The 18,324-nt window shown below is 36.9% G+C and overlaps 1 protein-coding gene across 1 annotated transcript in view; it reads right to left on the bottom strand.

Annotated features, from left to right (window-relative positions):
* LOC135702689 (probable serine/threonine-protein kinase DDB_G0267686) overlaps positions 1-18,324 on the bottom strand; it is a 140,920-nt gene that overhangs the window by 99,494 nt on the left and 23,102 nt on the right. The window contains exon 2 of the mRNA XM_065223714.1: positions 15,651-15,803. Within this exon, the coding sequence (XP_065079786.1) occupies positions 15,651-15,803 (153 nt within the window). The remainder of the gene's footprint in view (positions 1-15,650; positions 15,804-18,324) is intronic.

Raw genomic sequence — 18,324 nt, 5'->3', positions numbered from 1 at the left:
ATTTAATATTTTTTTTTGGATTCCTTAATATATGGTTACAATTAAATATAATTCTTCCATCGGCGTGAAGGAATTCAATAAAAAATAAAAAATTAAAATAAATAGCATTGATTTTTCACCAGAAAAGCTCAAAACTACCACTCACTCATCTGGTCATATTTCAAAAACTATTTGTCCAAATCAATTGGCCTTGGTGGAAGCACATCAAGTAGAACAGTTTTCCAAAGTGTGGTGAAAATTTGAGCCCAAAATATTAAGAAATAAAAAATACCGCGCTTGGTGAAAATAGGCCATTTTTTGACCATTTTGATACCAGCCGGTAATCAGCCTGTTTACTGTAGTTACTATAACAAAAACAAAATGTGAGTACACCTATGTGAATCTACATTTAAAAAAAACCATTAAATTGAAGTTCTAATATCACGAATAGCTTATTTGGTTGTGGACTAATCTCTTCTGAAAGTTGAAATTTTTAAAAATCTCGAAAATCCAGGGTTGTAGCCGAGAAGGATCTAGGCACTACAGACCAAAATAAAAAAGGCGTTTGTTCAGAATGCCAAAATAAGCGTTTTGGCCAAGTTTGGCTCAAATCGGAGACATCGACCACAACAAAATTCTGTACCCACTTGAGCTGGAATGACCCATATTTCTGTTAATCATCCATCTTCGGGCTATTCATATAAGATCTCATATTTTTAAGCAAAAACTTATCCGAAGGATCTTAATTTTTATCCTAGTCAGATTGACCTACGAACCTTTCGCTAGATTTTTTTGGAATTTCTTTAAAATCAACTAAGAAATCCATCTTGGAACTCCGACTTTAATTTTCTTCAAAACACTTTAACAGTTATCTTCATAAAACTCTTGAAATTCACTCCGAAGTTCACTTCAAATTTCTAATATTTCTACTAAGAATGTTTCTGATTCTTTTAAAATAATCCTCAGCTGTTTCTTAGTATTCCTCAAAAACTAAAATGTAATCATTTGTCACTCCCGTAGGCCATTCTTAAGCACCTTGCCGAAGGTGGGAGAGCTTAATATCTTACTGTAGACTTGCATGGGAAACCAAGACAGTGGCCCGAAGTGATGGTATCACACATTCTTTTCATTCATTTTTCGTAAACTTTCATATAAAGGCACTAATATCAAGTGTGATACCAGCGGGTTTTGCCATAATTCACTCTTAAATGGACGATACTAGTTAGATTTAGATATCTATCTCTATTCGAAACATTTTAGTGGATACGACTAAAAAGTGCACTTTTCAATTACATGACGTACTTTGATTGTTTTTCATTCAATAATTATCATCGAATGAATAACCAATAATACCTATATTGCAGTTGGTATCATACATAATTTATGTATTGCTTCATTTTCGAAAAGGGTGAATACTTTCGTTATGGCTGTGTGTCCTGTTATGTCTTCGGTTGTGGCATTTGGGAATACCATTGACCATGACAGGGTGCGTTGGGATTGAGTCAGGTGGCCGTGGTACTGACCCTAAACAAAATATACTTTCGATAGGAAACTAATCTCGGAATGAAGCATTTTATCACAGAAAAGTGTTACTTAAGACGGACAAAGACAAGATCAATTTTGCGGATCAATATAGAAAGGTAGCATAATAAGGAGATAGAGAGAAATATTACTTTTAGGCTGATCTCGTGGGAAGAATAGGATGCGGGGGGTCCGCATAGAAAGGTAACTAGGCCTTAAATATGTAGAATGAATCTCCCCATTTTGTTTATTTGTAGTTATGAGCAATAGTGGGAATTGATATTTCAACCAATACAAATAGTAAACAGATCTTACATATGATTGAAGATCTGATTACTATTTGCTAACAAGTGAATTTTAGGAAAAAAAAAAAAAAGAAAATTTAATAAGTAATGATAGGATGAGGCGGTCAGGAATTTGTTGATTGTTTGTAGTGGAAATTCGGATTTTTATGCAATTGGCTGTATCTGGTAGGGGAGTATTGTAGTTTCTCACTGGTAATAGCTTGTTAACCATCAACCGCAAAAACTATATGAATTATCTCGCATCTCTGTTGTTCATTACATTCCAAACGAAAACATAATCATATGTTGTCGTGGAGTGTTGCGGTTTTGAGATGCTCCACCCTGGAGGAATCATTCTTGCTTACTGAGCAGAAAATCATGGGTTTAATCCCAAGCTCTCCCACAACAGAATAAACTACCATCGCCAGGCTTCGAGATCATAAAGCGCCGTAATAATCGAAAGTTGACATGTTTAAATCGTTATCGCATTGGAACTAATTCTTACCTCTCAATAAACCATAAACTTTAAAATACACAAACATTAAATCTTATCTACGACGTATACAGTTACAACGCTAAAGATATGAAAGGATCATTATATAATTCTCAAATTTGATTCAAAGCAGAGCAGAACTCTCAATAATGAATTCATGTATAATTAAATAACTCATGAAAAAATCAAATTATTTCCAACTTACACATTCCATATCATTTTGTAGCATCGTGGCCAACTCAATCCAAAACATTTCCAACCACCAACTTCAATCTAATAATCATCCCTTCCCATGGCGAGCTTGTAGCCTGCATGTGGCGAGTCAGCCATTACCCCTCCTTTACCATCGGCCTTGATTGACTTGCGCTCTTACTGTCCCACCCTGCATCGCAAAATGAAAACTTCAATGTAAATATTTCTATAAATTACTTTTGAACTTTGCTCAGAAAATCCACAAAATATGCTTTAAAATTCTCATGGAATTCCACTTTAAGCTGCCATGAAATTTCATAAGATTTGCATTGGAATACTTCATAAAATTCCTTTCAAACTCTCCTAAGAACTCTCTTGGAAATCTTTTCAGAAGTTGTTTGGGTTACATCTCTAATTTGGATTTATCCTCTGAACTTCCATTGAATTCTCTTCCAAATTCTTCTGAAGTAATGGTCACAATTCCTCTTCAGAATTCTTTTAAAATTCTCCTTAAAATTCACCTGTAACTTTCCCCACAATTCCTAGTTTTTTTCAATGTTCTAAGAATGCCCTTGCCCTTATTTTCACATTTGCTTAGGAATTTTTGCTTAAATAATCTTTTGAATGTTGTTCTCACTTTGGAACTCTCCTAAACATCTTCTCGATTTTGTTCTACATAGGAATTCTTCTCGGAACTCCCTTGGAAATCTTCTGAGCATTTATCTGCATTCAAAAGGTCCTCAGAATTACCTTGGAAGAATTCCATACATTTCGCTTGAAGTTCTCCTCAAAACTAAAACGGAATTCTAGCCAGAAATCTCTTCGAGGATGCTCTTTGGAATTCACTTTTAAGTTCGACTCAAAATTCAGATTCAGAAATTCTCAAAGTAATGCCATGAAATTCCAGCAAATGCTATCGCATATTAGCTTATTGCGTGCTTTCAACTTAGTGTTCTAAATGTACACTTCCTCAGTTATTAATTGAGAGCTTTCGATGCCAATTACCAATGCATGAATTTGTATATTGTGTGGTAAGCACAATGATACTCTATGCCCAGGGAAGTCGAGAAAATTTCCAACCCGAAAGATTCCCTCGACCGGACCGGGAATCGAACCCGCCGCCTCCGGCTTGGTTATACCGTGCCTTTATTATCTAGACTATGAGGCCCCTATCATGAATCTGAAAAATTTTCGAGATCCGACATCTGAATATTCGTTCCAGAATCTTGAAAATGTCTTCAAGGATTATAAATCCCATCATACGACACATCAAATACTATAAGAATTTAATAAACACCTTTTTGGAGGTTACATTTAGTACAACGAACCACAATAGCCACACCCGGTCATGAGCCGGGTGCCCCTAGGAAGTGTTCAGAATTTAACATGATCCACTACTTGCAGGGTAACCAGCGAACCGGGAAAACCGGGAATACCGGGAAATATCCGGGAATTTGAAAAGTAACCGGGAAAAATAGATTAACCACATCATAGGAATAAATTTTCACACCAGAATTTCAGAATAAACCATTAAAACAGAGTGATTTTTTTACCAAATGAATGTCTTTCTCTATTTGTTGAATAATTTTCTTGAGATACCCGCCTTATTGTTTTTAGAATTTAATCACTCAGCAATATTTCAAATTGATTTTTGCGATTCAATTTCAGGTGTAAAGTGCATGGGCCTTAAAACAAAATATTGAAGATGCTGGACTTTAGAAACAAATATTTGTAAAAACTGGAACTGAACTATTCTTTTCCCGAGTTTTAATTTTATTCAAAATTCTCATGATATAAATTTCAGAATGAACTTGGAATCCTGCTCTGAACTATTATAGAATTTTTCTAAATTTAACCAGAAAACAGTCTGTGTAATAATTACCGTTTTTTGAATTGCCTTGAAACCCCTGCTAAGAAATTGTTTGAAATCCGTCCGTCCGAACCTATTCGGAGACTTTGATTTCATTGAAATCCTTTATAAAATTTTCTTTCAACTCTATTCAAAAGAGCATAAATCTTTCGAAATTTGGAATTACTTTAGTATTTAGAAACCCCTTGGAGTATTTTAAAGAATTTCTTTCTAATTATTAGCAATTTTTTTGCAATAAATTTTGTTTCAGCTCTTTGGTGAATCTTCACACTAGGGTTTAGATTATCGCCAGAAGACTCTTAGAACTCTGTGTCTTGTTGAATTCTCATCATAATTTTCTTGGGATTCTTCAAAAATTACCTAATAATTTAATTTAGAACTTGCAATCTTCTCCCCAGAAATCCTTCCAAATTCTTCTAACAATTCCTAAAGAACTTCTCCTTCGAAAACTATGCGGGAATCCTCCTCAATAGTTGTTTGAAATCAATACTTTGAATACTTTTAAATTTTACTAAAAATTCCAGGGTTTGTCCACAAGATTCTATCGATTGTTCTGTAATTTGTTTTAACCCTTAAAATGCCCCTAAGTCTCAGAGCCATGACAATTATGACTGCACGAGTATTTAAGAAATATGATATATTTTTTTCAAATCTGTGATCTAGGAAATTTTTTAAACTCTCACATTTTAATTATTTTTCCTCCAAACCTTGCATCACGAAAATTGTTATTGATCCCAAATTTTGAAGAAAATTTCTATTTTCAGACTCTACAGAAATTTCAAAGCCCCAGAATCTTGGGAATCTATCTTATTAGTAAAAAAAACTATCAGTAATTTTTTTTTTTAATTATTGGTCTATTGGTTGTGGGTGTTAAATTTCATGAACCATGTATAGTTTCACGTTGAGCGAGCTCAACCGTCAGTAGTTTTCACATATATTTTTTCGTATTTAACTTTGCGAGTGAATACACATTTTCTTTATCCGATATCACCAACAATTTGCTCTAATTCTCATTGTTCACTTTTCTGAAACATTTTTTTTTTAAATTAATTCTCTTATTCTTCACAATTATTTCTTAAAACCTATTTAACCAGATTGTTCCAGAAAGTATAAGCACACCTTATTTTAACGGTCACTTTGAATATAATGAAATATTTCAACATGTTTTGGCTGCGTCCTTTTGTTTGCTCATTTCTGAATGACATAGCATCAAAAAAGTGCTCAGCTTTGTGTTTCCTGTCAAAATGCGTGGTCTTACTCCGGAACAACGAAAAAGTATCGTGCACAAATGGTGCACTGTGAGCGGACTCTCATTGAAAAAATTGGCCAGGGAAGAGGGTGTAAGTCCGGATATCGATAAAAAGATCAGGGATGCCTACAAACGAAACCAGTGACTTCCGTTCGGGATGTTGCGAAAAAACTAGGGACCTCGTCAAGTAACGTCATGCGTGCCAAAGAAAGACTTGGGCTAAAAACATACCGGAAGCAGAAACAACCCAAAAGGAACCCAAAACAGGCCGCGTTCGTGAAACCACGGGCCTGCAAACTCTACGATTCGTTATTGTGTCGAAATTCTGGGTGTATAATAATGGACGACGAAACGTACGTGAAACTAGATTACAAAACGCTTCCCGGACCACAATTCTATACTGTAAGCGAAGGCAAGGACATCCCCGAAACGGAGAAGGCAATTTTTACCGAAAAATTCGGTAAGAAGGTGGTTTGGCAAGCAATATGCGAGTGTGGTAAAACATCTAGTCCGTACATCACAACGGAGACGATGAACACTCAGAAATACGTTAAGGAATGTCTCCAGAAGCGGTTGTGCCGATGATCAGGTAGCACGAAGGTCAAGTAGTATTTTGGCCTGATTTGGCGTCATGTCATTACGCAAAGGACACTTTAGAATGGTACAAAAGTCAAAATGTATGTTTCGTGCCGAAAGACATCAATCCGCCGAACTGCCCGGAGGCACGGCCAATCGAGACTTTTTGGGCTTTAACCAAAGAAAGCTTCGAAAATTAATAAAACCAGCGGACGACATCCAAAAATTCAAAAAAGATTGGCCAAAAGTGGTCAAAATGGTGGGAAGTACCACTGTGCAGAAGTAAATGGGTCATGTTGGAGGAAAAGTTAGGAGTCTTGGCTATGATTAAATATGTTGATTAAACGAGAGTAAAATATCATTTGAAATACAAATACAAATATGATTTGCCAAATAAAATTATTAAAACTTAAAATAACATGACTTTTTTGTTACTTTGAAAGTGTGCTTATACTTTCTGGAACAGTCTATAGCATTTGGCCCAGCGGCTTTAATCTCTGTCACTCAATCAATTCTAGGGCTTTGAAATCATAAGATGTATCGAGCATAAAATGTGGTAGAATTCGATTTATCAAAGTGTCTCGAAAGATCAATAAATTGTTTTGAATACATTAAGTGACACATGAAGTTGAATTTTTCCTATAGCTTTAGAAAACACTTTCTGTAATTTGGCTTTTATTTTTCCCACAAATAATCACTGAAAATTTACAGTTGACCACGTTTTAAAAAAATGCGTAAGTCGGTGAGTCGGAATCGATCGATTTTCATCCGACTCCACAGCCCTGTATTTAACATACATAGGGTAACTGCAGGTAATTTCGGCCTAAGTGTCCCTAATTTGGGCCCATACATAAATTCAGCAAACAACTAAATTTTCAATAGCAACCAAAAATATCCATTAGTAACGTCCCAATAACGCGTTCATCTAGATAAAATTGATAAATAGCAGACTTTTAGTGATGGGCACAAATTAGGGACATGTAGGCCAACATTACCTACATTTCCCCTATGTTGTTGATCGTAAATCTGTATTAATCAACCTATCGGTGACACATGTCGTCTTTGTACAAGGCGTACATTAGGGTGGGTAAAGTTGGAACGGTGGATTACAACCCCCTGACCCCACAGCTCGTTCGAAATGTGTTGAGGTCATCATCAACTGAGCCAAATTTCGATTTGAATTTGTGGAATAATTTAAGGTATGGCTAAATTTATGGGAAAGTGAAAGAAATATTAATTAATTAATTATATTGTGAAAATTCTCACTTTGCTCAATTTTGCAAACCAAGTTGATTTCTGTGCAAAAAGTTATTACCAATTTACCATCTGCTCCCCGACGTATACCACGGCATACATGAGATCAGCGAGCTTGCGCTTGGGATGCCCCGCTAATTACTGAATTCGAAACGATTAAGGTGATACTCTAAGGAAGCCTTAGCGTGAAACTTCAAAGGCACAAATGTCAGCTTCCACAAAACGTACAAATTTTAAATTGCTTCTCTCTGTTTGTAGTAGCACAGCAAACAAGGAGTAGCAATTTCAAATTTGTATGTTTTGTGGAAGCTGACATTTGTGCCTTTTTATAGTATCACGCTAAAGCTTCCTTTGAGTATCACCTTAATGGTCATCGACAAAGTTGTTCTACATAGTCTCAGATATGAGCAATATTGAGCAATTTGTGAATCTGAATATTTTTCCCAAATCTAAATCGCAACCAAGTTCAGTTAAACTTGGCACAGATGTTAAAGATCTATATACAATTCGAAAGAGCAGTGGGGAATAAGGGGTTGTAAAGTTGACCCACCCTATTGTACATTTAATTATCTCTTAAGGTCCGTTTAGACTATCTGATTTCTTGGTCTGATTTTGATCGCCGCCACAATGAAAAATCTGCTCGAATTTTCTTTCGACACACTTTGTCGAACTCCCTTGTTTGCTGGTGTTCACACTGCTTGCACATGTCGAAAGAACCGTCAATTTAGATTTCAAAACAAAACTGTATCTGGAATCAAAAGGAAATACTTCCATCATGAATTACCGGAAAGTTGCTCTAGCTTCGGTAGGCGTATTTGCTTTTATCATTTTAAATAAAATGAGAAGGAGAATGTGAACTTTGTGGAGTATGAAATGGCTGTTCAGGAGGAACACCGGCAGGGATCTGGCTCGTCTTGTCCTTGAAGAATTGCGATATGAAGATAAAATTGGATTTCAAAACTTTGCCAGGATCTCGCTACCAACTTTCGACAAGTTAGTGGGAAAAGTTCTTTATAGATCTACATGATTCCTTGAGTTCTGAAAATTTCTGTTAGGAACTCAATTCTGCAAATTTCTTTGAAGACCTTCGGACTCCCCTGAAGTTTTGTTTCTATTCTCCGGTAAAATATCCTTAATGATCAACAAACTTTCCTGAAGATCTGAAAATTTCTCGGTAGTTCTACAGAAGATCTGCAAGAAGATTTAAGATCCTTAAAGATCATCAATTATCTCTGATGTTCACAAAATTTCTAATAATCTACGAACTTCTCGAAAGTTTTGTAATTTTATCTGTAGATTTTCATGATTCAATGAATATCTGCAAATATCTCTGAACATCTACACAATTTCCTAAAGAATTAAAAGATTATCTAGAAACTTTTGAGCTTTCCGGAAGTTTTAGGAAATTTTCTGAAGTTTTAATTTTTTCTGAAGTTGTGCAAATACCTTTAAAGATCAGCGAACATACCTGAAGTTCTGTAAATTTCTCTCAAAATCCAAGAACCGCAATAAAAATCTTCTGAAATTCCTAAAAAAAAATCAAATTCTGTAAAGTTTTCAGAAGTACTGTATTTCTGCTCTGAAGATCTACGAACTACCCTGAAGTTCAATAAATTTTTCAGTAGATCTCCGAACTTTTCTAAAGTTCTGTAAAGTTCTTTGTGGATTCTTGAATTTCCATAATGTTCTGCAGATCTATCAGAAATTCTTTGAAATTCCCCAAAGCTCTACAAAATATCTGAAAGTATTTTAACTACGAATAACGAATTTCTCTGAAGTTGTGTAAATACTTCTAAAGATCGGCGAACTTTCCCAAAATACTGTGAGTTTTGCTGAACTTTTGCATTTTTTTCTAAAAACGTACAGCCTGTCTGGCGTTCTGCAGACTTCTCTTAAGGTCTACAGACTTTTCTGAAGTTCTTCAGATCTATCTATTTTCAACTTCCGTGGAGTTCTGCAAAATCTTGGACTTCTGAACTTCGCTACGATTTGTTTTTGGAATTGAGGTACTTTTCTGACATTTTACGAATTGTTTTGAAGATCTCACATTTTTTTGAAACTGTGAAGCTTCTACAAGATCTACAAAAAAAAAACCTAAGGCTCAATAAATTTCTCAGTAGATCTGCAAACTTCTCTGAAGTTTTGTAAATTCCTCTGCAGACTCTCGGGCTACTCTGAAGCTCTGAAAATTTCTCTGAAGATCTTCTCAATTACCTTAAGTTCTGAAAAATTTCTGAAAATAGTTGAGCTTCCTTGAAGTTTTAAATGTCTCTCTCAAAATCTACAAATTTCCCTGAAATCGTATCAATATTTTTTTATTCGCCGATCTTCCCTGAAGTTCTGAAAATTTTATTGAAGGTCTATGACCATTCATGTGATTGTTTCAGAAGTTTTGCAATTTTTTTCAAAGTTCTGAAGATCTACGAACTTTTCTGACATCAACAATTTTTCAGTAGATCTCAAAACTTCTGTGAAATACTTTATATTTAACTGTAGATTCTTGGAGTTGTCTGAAGTTATGCGAATTTCCCTGAAGATTTGCAAAATTTCGCTTATAGTTTTACAAATTTGTGTTTTTTTTTTATGAATTTCTGTGAATTTCTTTTAATTTTTGTAAAATTTGCTGAAGTTTTGCAGTTCTGTGCTTAAGATTTCCGAACCTCTCTGAAGCTCTAAAAAATCCTAGTAGGCTCTCAAACCTGCTTTCTGGCATGCTTATTCTTATACAATACATGCTTCGTATTATATAAACACTGTTTTGTTGACCATGCCAAGATCAAAGCCATTACGGCCATCTTTCGGCCAATCACACTGGAAAATAAAAATCAGTCAAACAATACACAGGACATTATTGAATAGTGGAATCGGTTTAGCTTCCCTAACAAAAAATACCATACCCGAACGATAACCCAAATGATTGAACTATTCCACAAATGGTTTGGAGATACCCTGAACAGGTCGTTAAGCAAAATACACATTTTATTAGGGTTGCTGCTGAATGCCATCAAAACACAAATCAAGCGTTAGTTCAAATCCGTGAAATTTTAGAAAAAAAAAAAACAAAATCTTCACCTAACTTGCGGCTATTTTGCTGGTTGAGTCGAATGAAAATTAAACGCAAACCTATTTCGTTCGACAAATCAAACGTCAAATCTAATCATCCTGTCGAAAAAGTGTGAACGCATCCAAACATTGCATCCGACAAAAATTATCGAGCAGTTCGCTCGAATCAGACCAACAAATCAGATAGTCTAAACGTACCTTTAGACATAATGGTCATTTGACAACTTTGTCCAAGACAAGAAGCTTCCAATTGGGCAGGATACTGTAGATACAAGACACTTTGTTTTCATGTAATCTTTGCCGAAGGAAGCAATATCCTGTATTGTTGGGGTCTCGTAAAATTAACATCGGTAACATCGAAATATCACTCTTCATGGGTTCATTTAGCTCCAAAATAAAAAAAAAAAAAACATCCAAACATCATACCTGCATACTGAACCCTCAAAGAAACGAACCCCTAACCTGACTACGCAACCGCACAGCAGAAAAAGAGATGCCACTTTTGAGAAAAGGGAAGAAAGGAAAATGCCAGTAAAAAGAGTGAAATTGTGCTCGCTCACAGCCCTAGCATTAGAAACACGACAGAAAAATGTGCTTTTAATTATTTAATTAGCAGATAATTGCGCACCGTGTACATGGCCGTTAAGGCTCGTACGAAGGGAGTCGTGTATTCGCATCGCGAGCATTGAAAAGCATGGACGTCCTATGAGTTTCGAAACGAGAAAAACAACTTCGATCGCGTAAGAAAAACTCATCGAAGCAAGTCAGTCTACTATACTAGACTAGTGGGGTAGCCAGGGGAGGGCAGGAAAACAGAAATGTTAATTTCGATTTCGTTTTCCTTCGCCGCCGCCGACGACGACGGATGACGACTCCCGACTGATCTACTTCTCTGGCTGGCGGCTGTCCTAGTAGGCGAAAATTGTTCACGCATCATCGCGAGCGATTCGAGGATAGTGACGTCATTTATGACAGTTCTGTGCGAGCGAAAACAGTTGTTTTTTTCCTTCATGGATTCTGGTGGGTGAGAATAAAACGATCAAAAGGGTTTTCAGCTTTAGAAAAAAAAAAGTGACGCCCCAATGTTTTCCCGCGTCCATAAATCAATCGTTGGGAAAATAAGCAGTCATTGACAATGACAGTCACAGTCTTCTCCGAATACAGTTGATGGGAGAAGCGTGCGGGTTTTGGGTGGCTTCGGGGTATAAACAAAGCCGATCGGGCGATGTCGAGTTGTCGAGACAACATAAAATCTGTCAAACCACCTGCTTTGAAGCGGTTTTCCGAGTGGTCAGTCTCATAGAAGATGTTTGATGATCGCTTCCCGCCGCAGCAAATCTAATTTTAAATCCCACTTCTTCCGAACAATTAAAATTGACCCAGTTTCCTACATCGGCCCAATGTCACAACGTGTACCGCAGGATGGATTATAATATGGGTTAGGAAGGTACTCCCTGTAGAAGGAGGGTGGTTGTAGTATGTGTGTCACAGTACACAGATGTTGAAGGTTCACCTTGAAGATGTTTCCTTTGAAACGCACGCCCTCGTCACTACTTTAGCAGAGGCGTCAGTATGTTTCGTGTTAATTCGGAGAAAAATTAATGTTGTTGACGGAAATAATGGCAAGGATGGTAAATAAATGTGGAAATTTTTTGTCAGTCAAGCAGATGTAAAACTTCGTTCGACTAATAGTTTGCTCTCCAACTAAAAAATGGTTTGACAGTTGGTTGTAACGAAAAATGTATAATGTGTTTTGATTTTTTTTATGTCTTCTAAGATTTGTCCTGTCAAACATTTCAGATCAGGGATTGAAAGATTGAAATCTTAAAAATAATAACTGAAAACTTCAAGTAAGCTCCGCTTCACTTAAAAAATACATTGTAGTCAGTACAGGCTTCAATATGGTCATTTTTAAGTCCAAAAGTGTAGTTTTTTACTACAGAATAATCAGTTTTCGAATGAAAGATATTTGATCGTACATTCAGGAAATTGTGATTAGAAAATATGTTCGGATACAAATGCGTAATTTAAGCTAGAAATAGCAATTTCCGGCTAAAATTTATGATAACTGTCCGAATAACTAGCAGATTTATTTTAAAAAATGTAGCGAACAAGTCTAGATGAACATCTCAACAGGTCCTATCTGCGTTGGTCGATTCTCTACATCGACATTCTCCTTAGATAACCACGGTCATGCAAACACATTTTGTACAATACACCATAAACAATAAACAATAAAATTACTAGGCAGTTCGGATAGGGAGTTACACAATTTATTTTAAATGACTATTCCTAAAAAGGCACCTGGTGGGAAATTTGCACAAATTCAGAGCGAAACAGTTTTTGGGCGTCCACTGTCAGATTCATAAAAATTACCAGGGATTTCGAAATCCAAACAAATTGCTTCGGAACTCGTGTTAATATTCTAAACTATGCCCGAAGAATTCTAGCATTGGTTTTTGCACATTCAAAACAAGTTTTCCTAAATAGTCTTCGACGGTATTTTTCTGAGTACTTCAGGGTTTTCCCTTCTTCATTCCTTACTGGCTTTCACGAGCTTCGGCCTGCTCTCAAAATAAGATCTCTCCCCGTAGAGCTTTTGATCTAATTTCCGTCCTACTAAGCACAACCTGCACTTTACCTCTATTTTCTGAACGAGTTTGAACGAAAAATTGAATATTTCTGCCAAAGATGTCTTCTAAATTTATTCACCTTTCCATTCGTACCGTTGGATTTGATAAAGAGTCGCAAATTGTTGAGATATTGTTTAAAATCTAATAGGGGAATTTACGTATTCTCGGCAACCTAAGCAGCGACCTTCTTTCTATACAGGGTTACTTCCACTCACTTGCTATAAAAAAATGTTTTTCGGAATTATGAAATCATGAAATAGTATAATGTTAATTAGTACTTATAAGTCACAAGAAAAGGTCATGAAGTATATATTTGACTCATAAAATCTGTCAATATTGCTTTCAGTGCGTCACAATCAGCGATTTTACGACTCGTGAGCGCTCACTCTGAGTGAACGCTCACGAATCACAAGATCGCTGATTGTGACGCTCTGAAAGCGAAATTGGCAGGTTTTATAAATCAAACACATACTTTACACCCTTCTTGTTACTTACAAGTACAACATATCATTATAACATCTAATGATTGCATAATTCCGAAAAATATTTTTTTATAGCAAGTGAGTGGAAACAACCCTGTTTCTATAGCCTTTTTCTCTAAAGAACGCACACATATGCAGTATTGGTTTGTTTACAATCTTTTGCTGCCAGCTACTCTAACAATTTCAGTCGAAAGAATTGTCAAAAACTGTTTTGAAACGCTTTTACAAAGCTCCAATCTTCTCTAGTGAGAGCGAGTATTGTCGGCAACCGTTCCATTTGAACTGCATGTAAATCTGCTGTTCTATTATCGGCAACTCGAAATCAGCTACAATTTGTAGTGCGTTTGTTTCATTTCAAGAAAACCTTGCTAGATTGCTTTTTCTCAGTGGTAAAAATATAGTCAAATTGAAGCTGAAAGCATAAAGAATCGTTTGCATGCATTCAGCGAAGTGTTTTCGTAAGAAAATCCAGTGAAAATAGTGTTTCAATTTGTGTTGCCGAAAATAGTCTGCCACGCCGAAGCCGTCATTTCCCCTACTGCTTCTTGATTCTAAATTCGTTCTACGAGTTTCAATTCCGTCCTAACGCATTGAAACGCCATTAGATTTCCTTCGTCTTACGGATAAACGTAGAAAAAGGGGATTCGCTTGGAGCACTTCTTTTGTTTTGAGAACAATGAGCGTAAATATTCATACAATGCGCTCTAACAGGGTTTATGTTGTAGCAAGTACGGGAACATGCTTTTGCTTTTTGCTGTACAGAATCTTACAGAAAAGCAAGAAAGGGAACAGGCCTAGACCGGACCGGGAATCCGACCTGCCGCCTCAATCAGGTTTGATAATACCGTGATAGGTTATCTGAGGTCCTCAGATTGACAATCTTAGACGAGCGTTTTTGGAGTTCTAAGTTCTTGAAATCTTTCGAAAATCAAAGACAGCCATCCTGGTATTCCGAAAAATTCACGTCCAAAGATCAATACCACCGGATTCGAAACCATCATTAAAACAACATCAATAAAGTGCTCCTCTACAGTAAACCCAAATAGCTCCATTCGTTTTCCCATTATTTCCCTTCCAAACGACAACAATAAATCCCTCTATGAAAAGTATTAATTTGACCTATTAACGTCGCATTATTCAAATTATACCATCCACCACCCACGAGACACAAACGGGGAAAATATGTCTCTCTCTCTCTCTATCGCGAGTGGAAAATCTTCCGCCAAATCATCCACAGCCGCAGTGTGCTCTGGGGAGGACCGGCGAGCTCCATTCTTCCAATAACAAAACGATTATATTCCGTCTGATGCGGCCCTAACGACAACGACGACGACAGTTTTATTTCCAGCCTATCGTTCGTCGCTCGTTCCGGTAACCTACATCTGTTCGAATCTAACAAGCTGTAACGACCCAGCAAAGATCATGCCCGTCGTCGTCGTCGTCGTCGTCGTCGTCGTTCGGCTCAGAACACGCAGTTGGAAGATATTTGTCTTCCCCGTATTCTGTCTCATCTGTTTTCGTAAGAACAAAACCCGACGCCTCCAAAGACGCAATGAAACGCAACTTGTTCTCGGCGGAATCTGAATGCTCGCGCGTTCCATCACCGTATTTTTTTTTCACGGTTTATTTTCGTGTCGGTGAGGGTGTTTTCCGCTTCCACCTACAACGAGGTGGGAAATTCCCGATCCCCGGAGCGGTGACTGGTTTGTATCAAGCAAGGGGAGATGCTGCAAGATCCGAAAAAATCGAAAACAAATAACAACGCTTCCACCCTGGTCCAGACACGACGACAGTTTGATCCTAGCAGTCGTCGTCGGTACGTCCCACTTTTTCCGAGGAAAGCAACGGTTTCTCTGTTGTTCTCTGCTGTAGAACAGAGGCCTCCTGCGATGCGAAATGCCGGATCTTACCAGTTGCTATGGATTGGGCTGAGACAAGTACGGGCACACTAGCAGTGTCTAAGTTTAGCTTCGTGGAATCACGCGATGATGGTGAGGAGGATGATATTGACTATTTGGGGTGGTAGTTGGTGCCTTCTTCATATCGAAAACAACAATTTGTTCAACAACAGCAGTTGTTGTTGTTGTTGTTGTTGTTGTTGTTGTTGTTGTTGTTGTTGTTGTTGTTGTTGTTGTTGTTGTTGTTGTTTTTGTTGTTGTTGTTTTTGTTGTTGTTGTTGTTCGTTGTAGCGTCCTTTTCTTATCACACTTCGCGATTTCAAGAGCACAAATCTTTAGATTTACGAGGAATATATATCTACACACTACCAAAAAGTCATGTAAATTTCCGTGCTCTGAGACCAACACCTGCAAGCGGCCCAAATGACATAAGAATCAGTTGAAAGAAATGAGAAAATAAATTTTATCAATCGAACCTTTCGTCGAGTTGCGTATGATTCGGTTTGGGAACACTTAATTTTACATGACATGTTCGTTTACGTTCCATAATTAACGTCAAATATGGATTACGTCTCGTGTAAAATTAGTTATTTTTAAGTGTGTATATATCTATATAGGGAAAAATACACATTTCAATACCCCGCACTGCAACGCAGCGTTGCCAGATATACCGATTTATCGGTATTTATACCGATTTCCGAACTAGATACCGATATACAGATAAGGTTCCTCAGAATACCGATTTTTGAGGTGTTATACCGATTTATACCGATTTTTAAATAATCAAAATAATTATTGCCTACCTGCACTCAGAATTTCGGAGAAAATTATTATGTGAGATTTGTAGCTTTTTGAATATCTCAAATTTTTTGAGTCTTTAAAATTCTAAAAAAATCATCTTCAAAAATGTATTATGGATACTCTTTTGATTAATGTTTCGATTTCCTCACCGTTTTTCGCTACCCATGAATCGATAAACAGTCGATGGCTCTTTTTGGTAATTCCGGGGGAATCAGCATTATTTACTTCCTGGATTTTCTTCCAACTTTCCCCTGAAATTTTCTATTAACGATTCCTCTCAGAAACTTATTTTGACTTCCCTTGGAAGCTTCTTCAGCCTTCGCTCGAATGATTTTTCCCGGAACTTCAGGGATGCTTCTAGATTTTGATTGTGGATCCACACTAGCTGCAGGAACTTTTAAAAAGTTCTGAAACTTCAGAAAACACCGGAGCCGAACCAGCCTCAGGCTGAAAGCCTCCACAATAAAGAAAACTAACTAACTTCAGAAAAGTGTAGACTTTTAAGTAAGTTTCGATAAATTAAAGAATGTTTCAATAGCTTCTGTTAAAATTCTAAAACCCGGTCCAGCGAACTCCAGTGAACTTAAGGAAACATCATAAATATTTTGGATACTTCACAAGCCCAAAGAACGTATGGAACATTTAATGGTCTTCGGGACAGTTCCATTAGTTTCAAGAGAATTGAGAGAACTTTGGGAAGCTCCAAGAGCATCAGGACAATCAGATCAGATCTATAAATTTCAAGGAAATCGCTGAAATTTTAAAGGAGTTCCGAGAAACTCAGGTAATTTCCGAAAACTTCAGAAATGTTCCGAGGGGCTCATGCAAATTTAAGAAACGTGAGGGAAGTTACACGAACATTAGTACATTGTGAGAACATTTTATGGGAAGTTCCGTGCTTATTAATGGCAGTGTCGATGACTTTTAAAAATTAGAAAAATCGGGAAGATCAGAGAACTTCAATTGTGAGAGCGCTTAAGAAATTTCGTAATCTTCAAGAAAGTCTAGAGACCTTCAAAGTTGATTAGAGATATTCCGGTAGTCTCATAATAATCAGGGAAGTTCCAGGTATTTCAAAGATGATCAGAGTACTCCAAAACAGCTCGAGAACATATGGAATAATCCTAAGTACATTTCAGGAATATTCCAAAAACTTCAGGGATGTTTAATGACCATTTGGAAAATTTTCACAATCATTAGAACATCCCCCAAGAGCTCTTTCTTCCGGAATTACGTCCTTGTTTCTTTCGACTGTTCCGTTAGCGCTCAGGCTTCCGACTTCCTCCAGATTTTCTTCAATCTACCAGCCAGCGTCTCCAGGAAGATTCTTCTGTCTTCTCCAGGAAGTTCAATTAAACATCTCCCTGAAATTTCTTTCGTCTAGTTCTGGAATTTTGTCCAGTTAGTTTTTTTTACTTCTATCGGAAGATTTTTCCGAGCTTCTTCGGGCTTCCCCTGGAAATGGCTACTTCTGGAATTTATTTCCGATTTCCGAAATTTGATAGTGAAATCCAATTTTTTTTTCTGAAAATTTCTTTAAATTTTCGCCAGAAGTTTCTAAATTTATGCCTTGGAAGATCCGCGGATGTTTTTTCCAACTTCTCTCAGAACTTTCCTCAAATTTCCTCCAGGAGAGCTTATTTCTTCTTTCTATGGATGTTGTTTTCAGCTTCCTCCAGAAGCTAATTCAAACATTCCCCGGAGTTTTCTTCCAGAATTTTCCGATCATAGTCCTAAAATAAAAAAATGTCGCTTTCAAAAACGGCAAAAATATTAAATTATTTGAAATAGTAAATACCGATAAATACCGATTTTTTAAAACCTTTGATACCGATAAGCTTTAAAACATTCTGGCAACGCTGCTGCAACGACTCCGGACCTGATGCCTTCCGTCCAATATTGCTCACCAGTTGCATGGCGAAGCTGTTCGAGCGGATTACCAATCGTCGATTGACCACCGAACTAAAGTCGAGTAGACGACTTGACAAACCTCAGCACGATTTTCGTACAGGCCGCGGGAATGATACAT

Source organism: Ochlerotatus camptorhynchus, unplaced genomic scaffold (genome assembly GCF_037179485.1).
Source record: "Ochlerotatus camptorhynchus isolate MF236.1 unplaced genomic scaffold, CSIRO-AGI_Acam_v1.1 ptg000196l, whole genome shotgun sequence".
NCBI classification, from domain to species: Eukaryota; Metazoa; Arthropoda; class Insecta; order Diptera; family Culicidae; genus Ochlerotatus; species Ochlerotatus camptorhynchus.
Note: the sequence above shows the minus strand (reverse complement) of the source record. Positions and strands in the feature narration are given on the sequence as shown.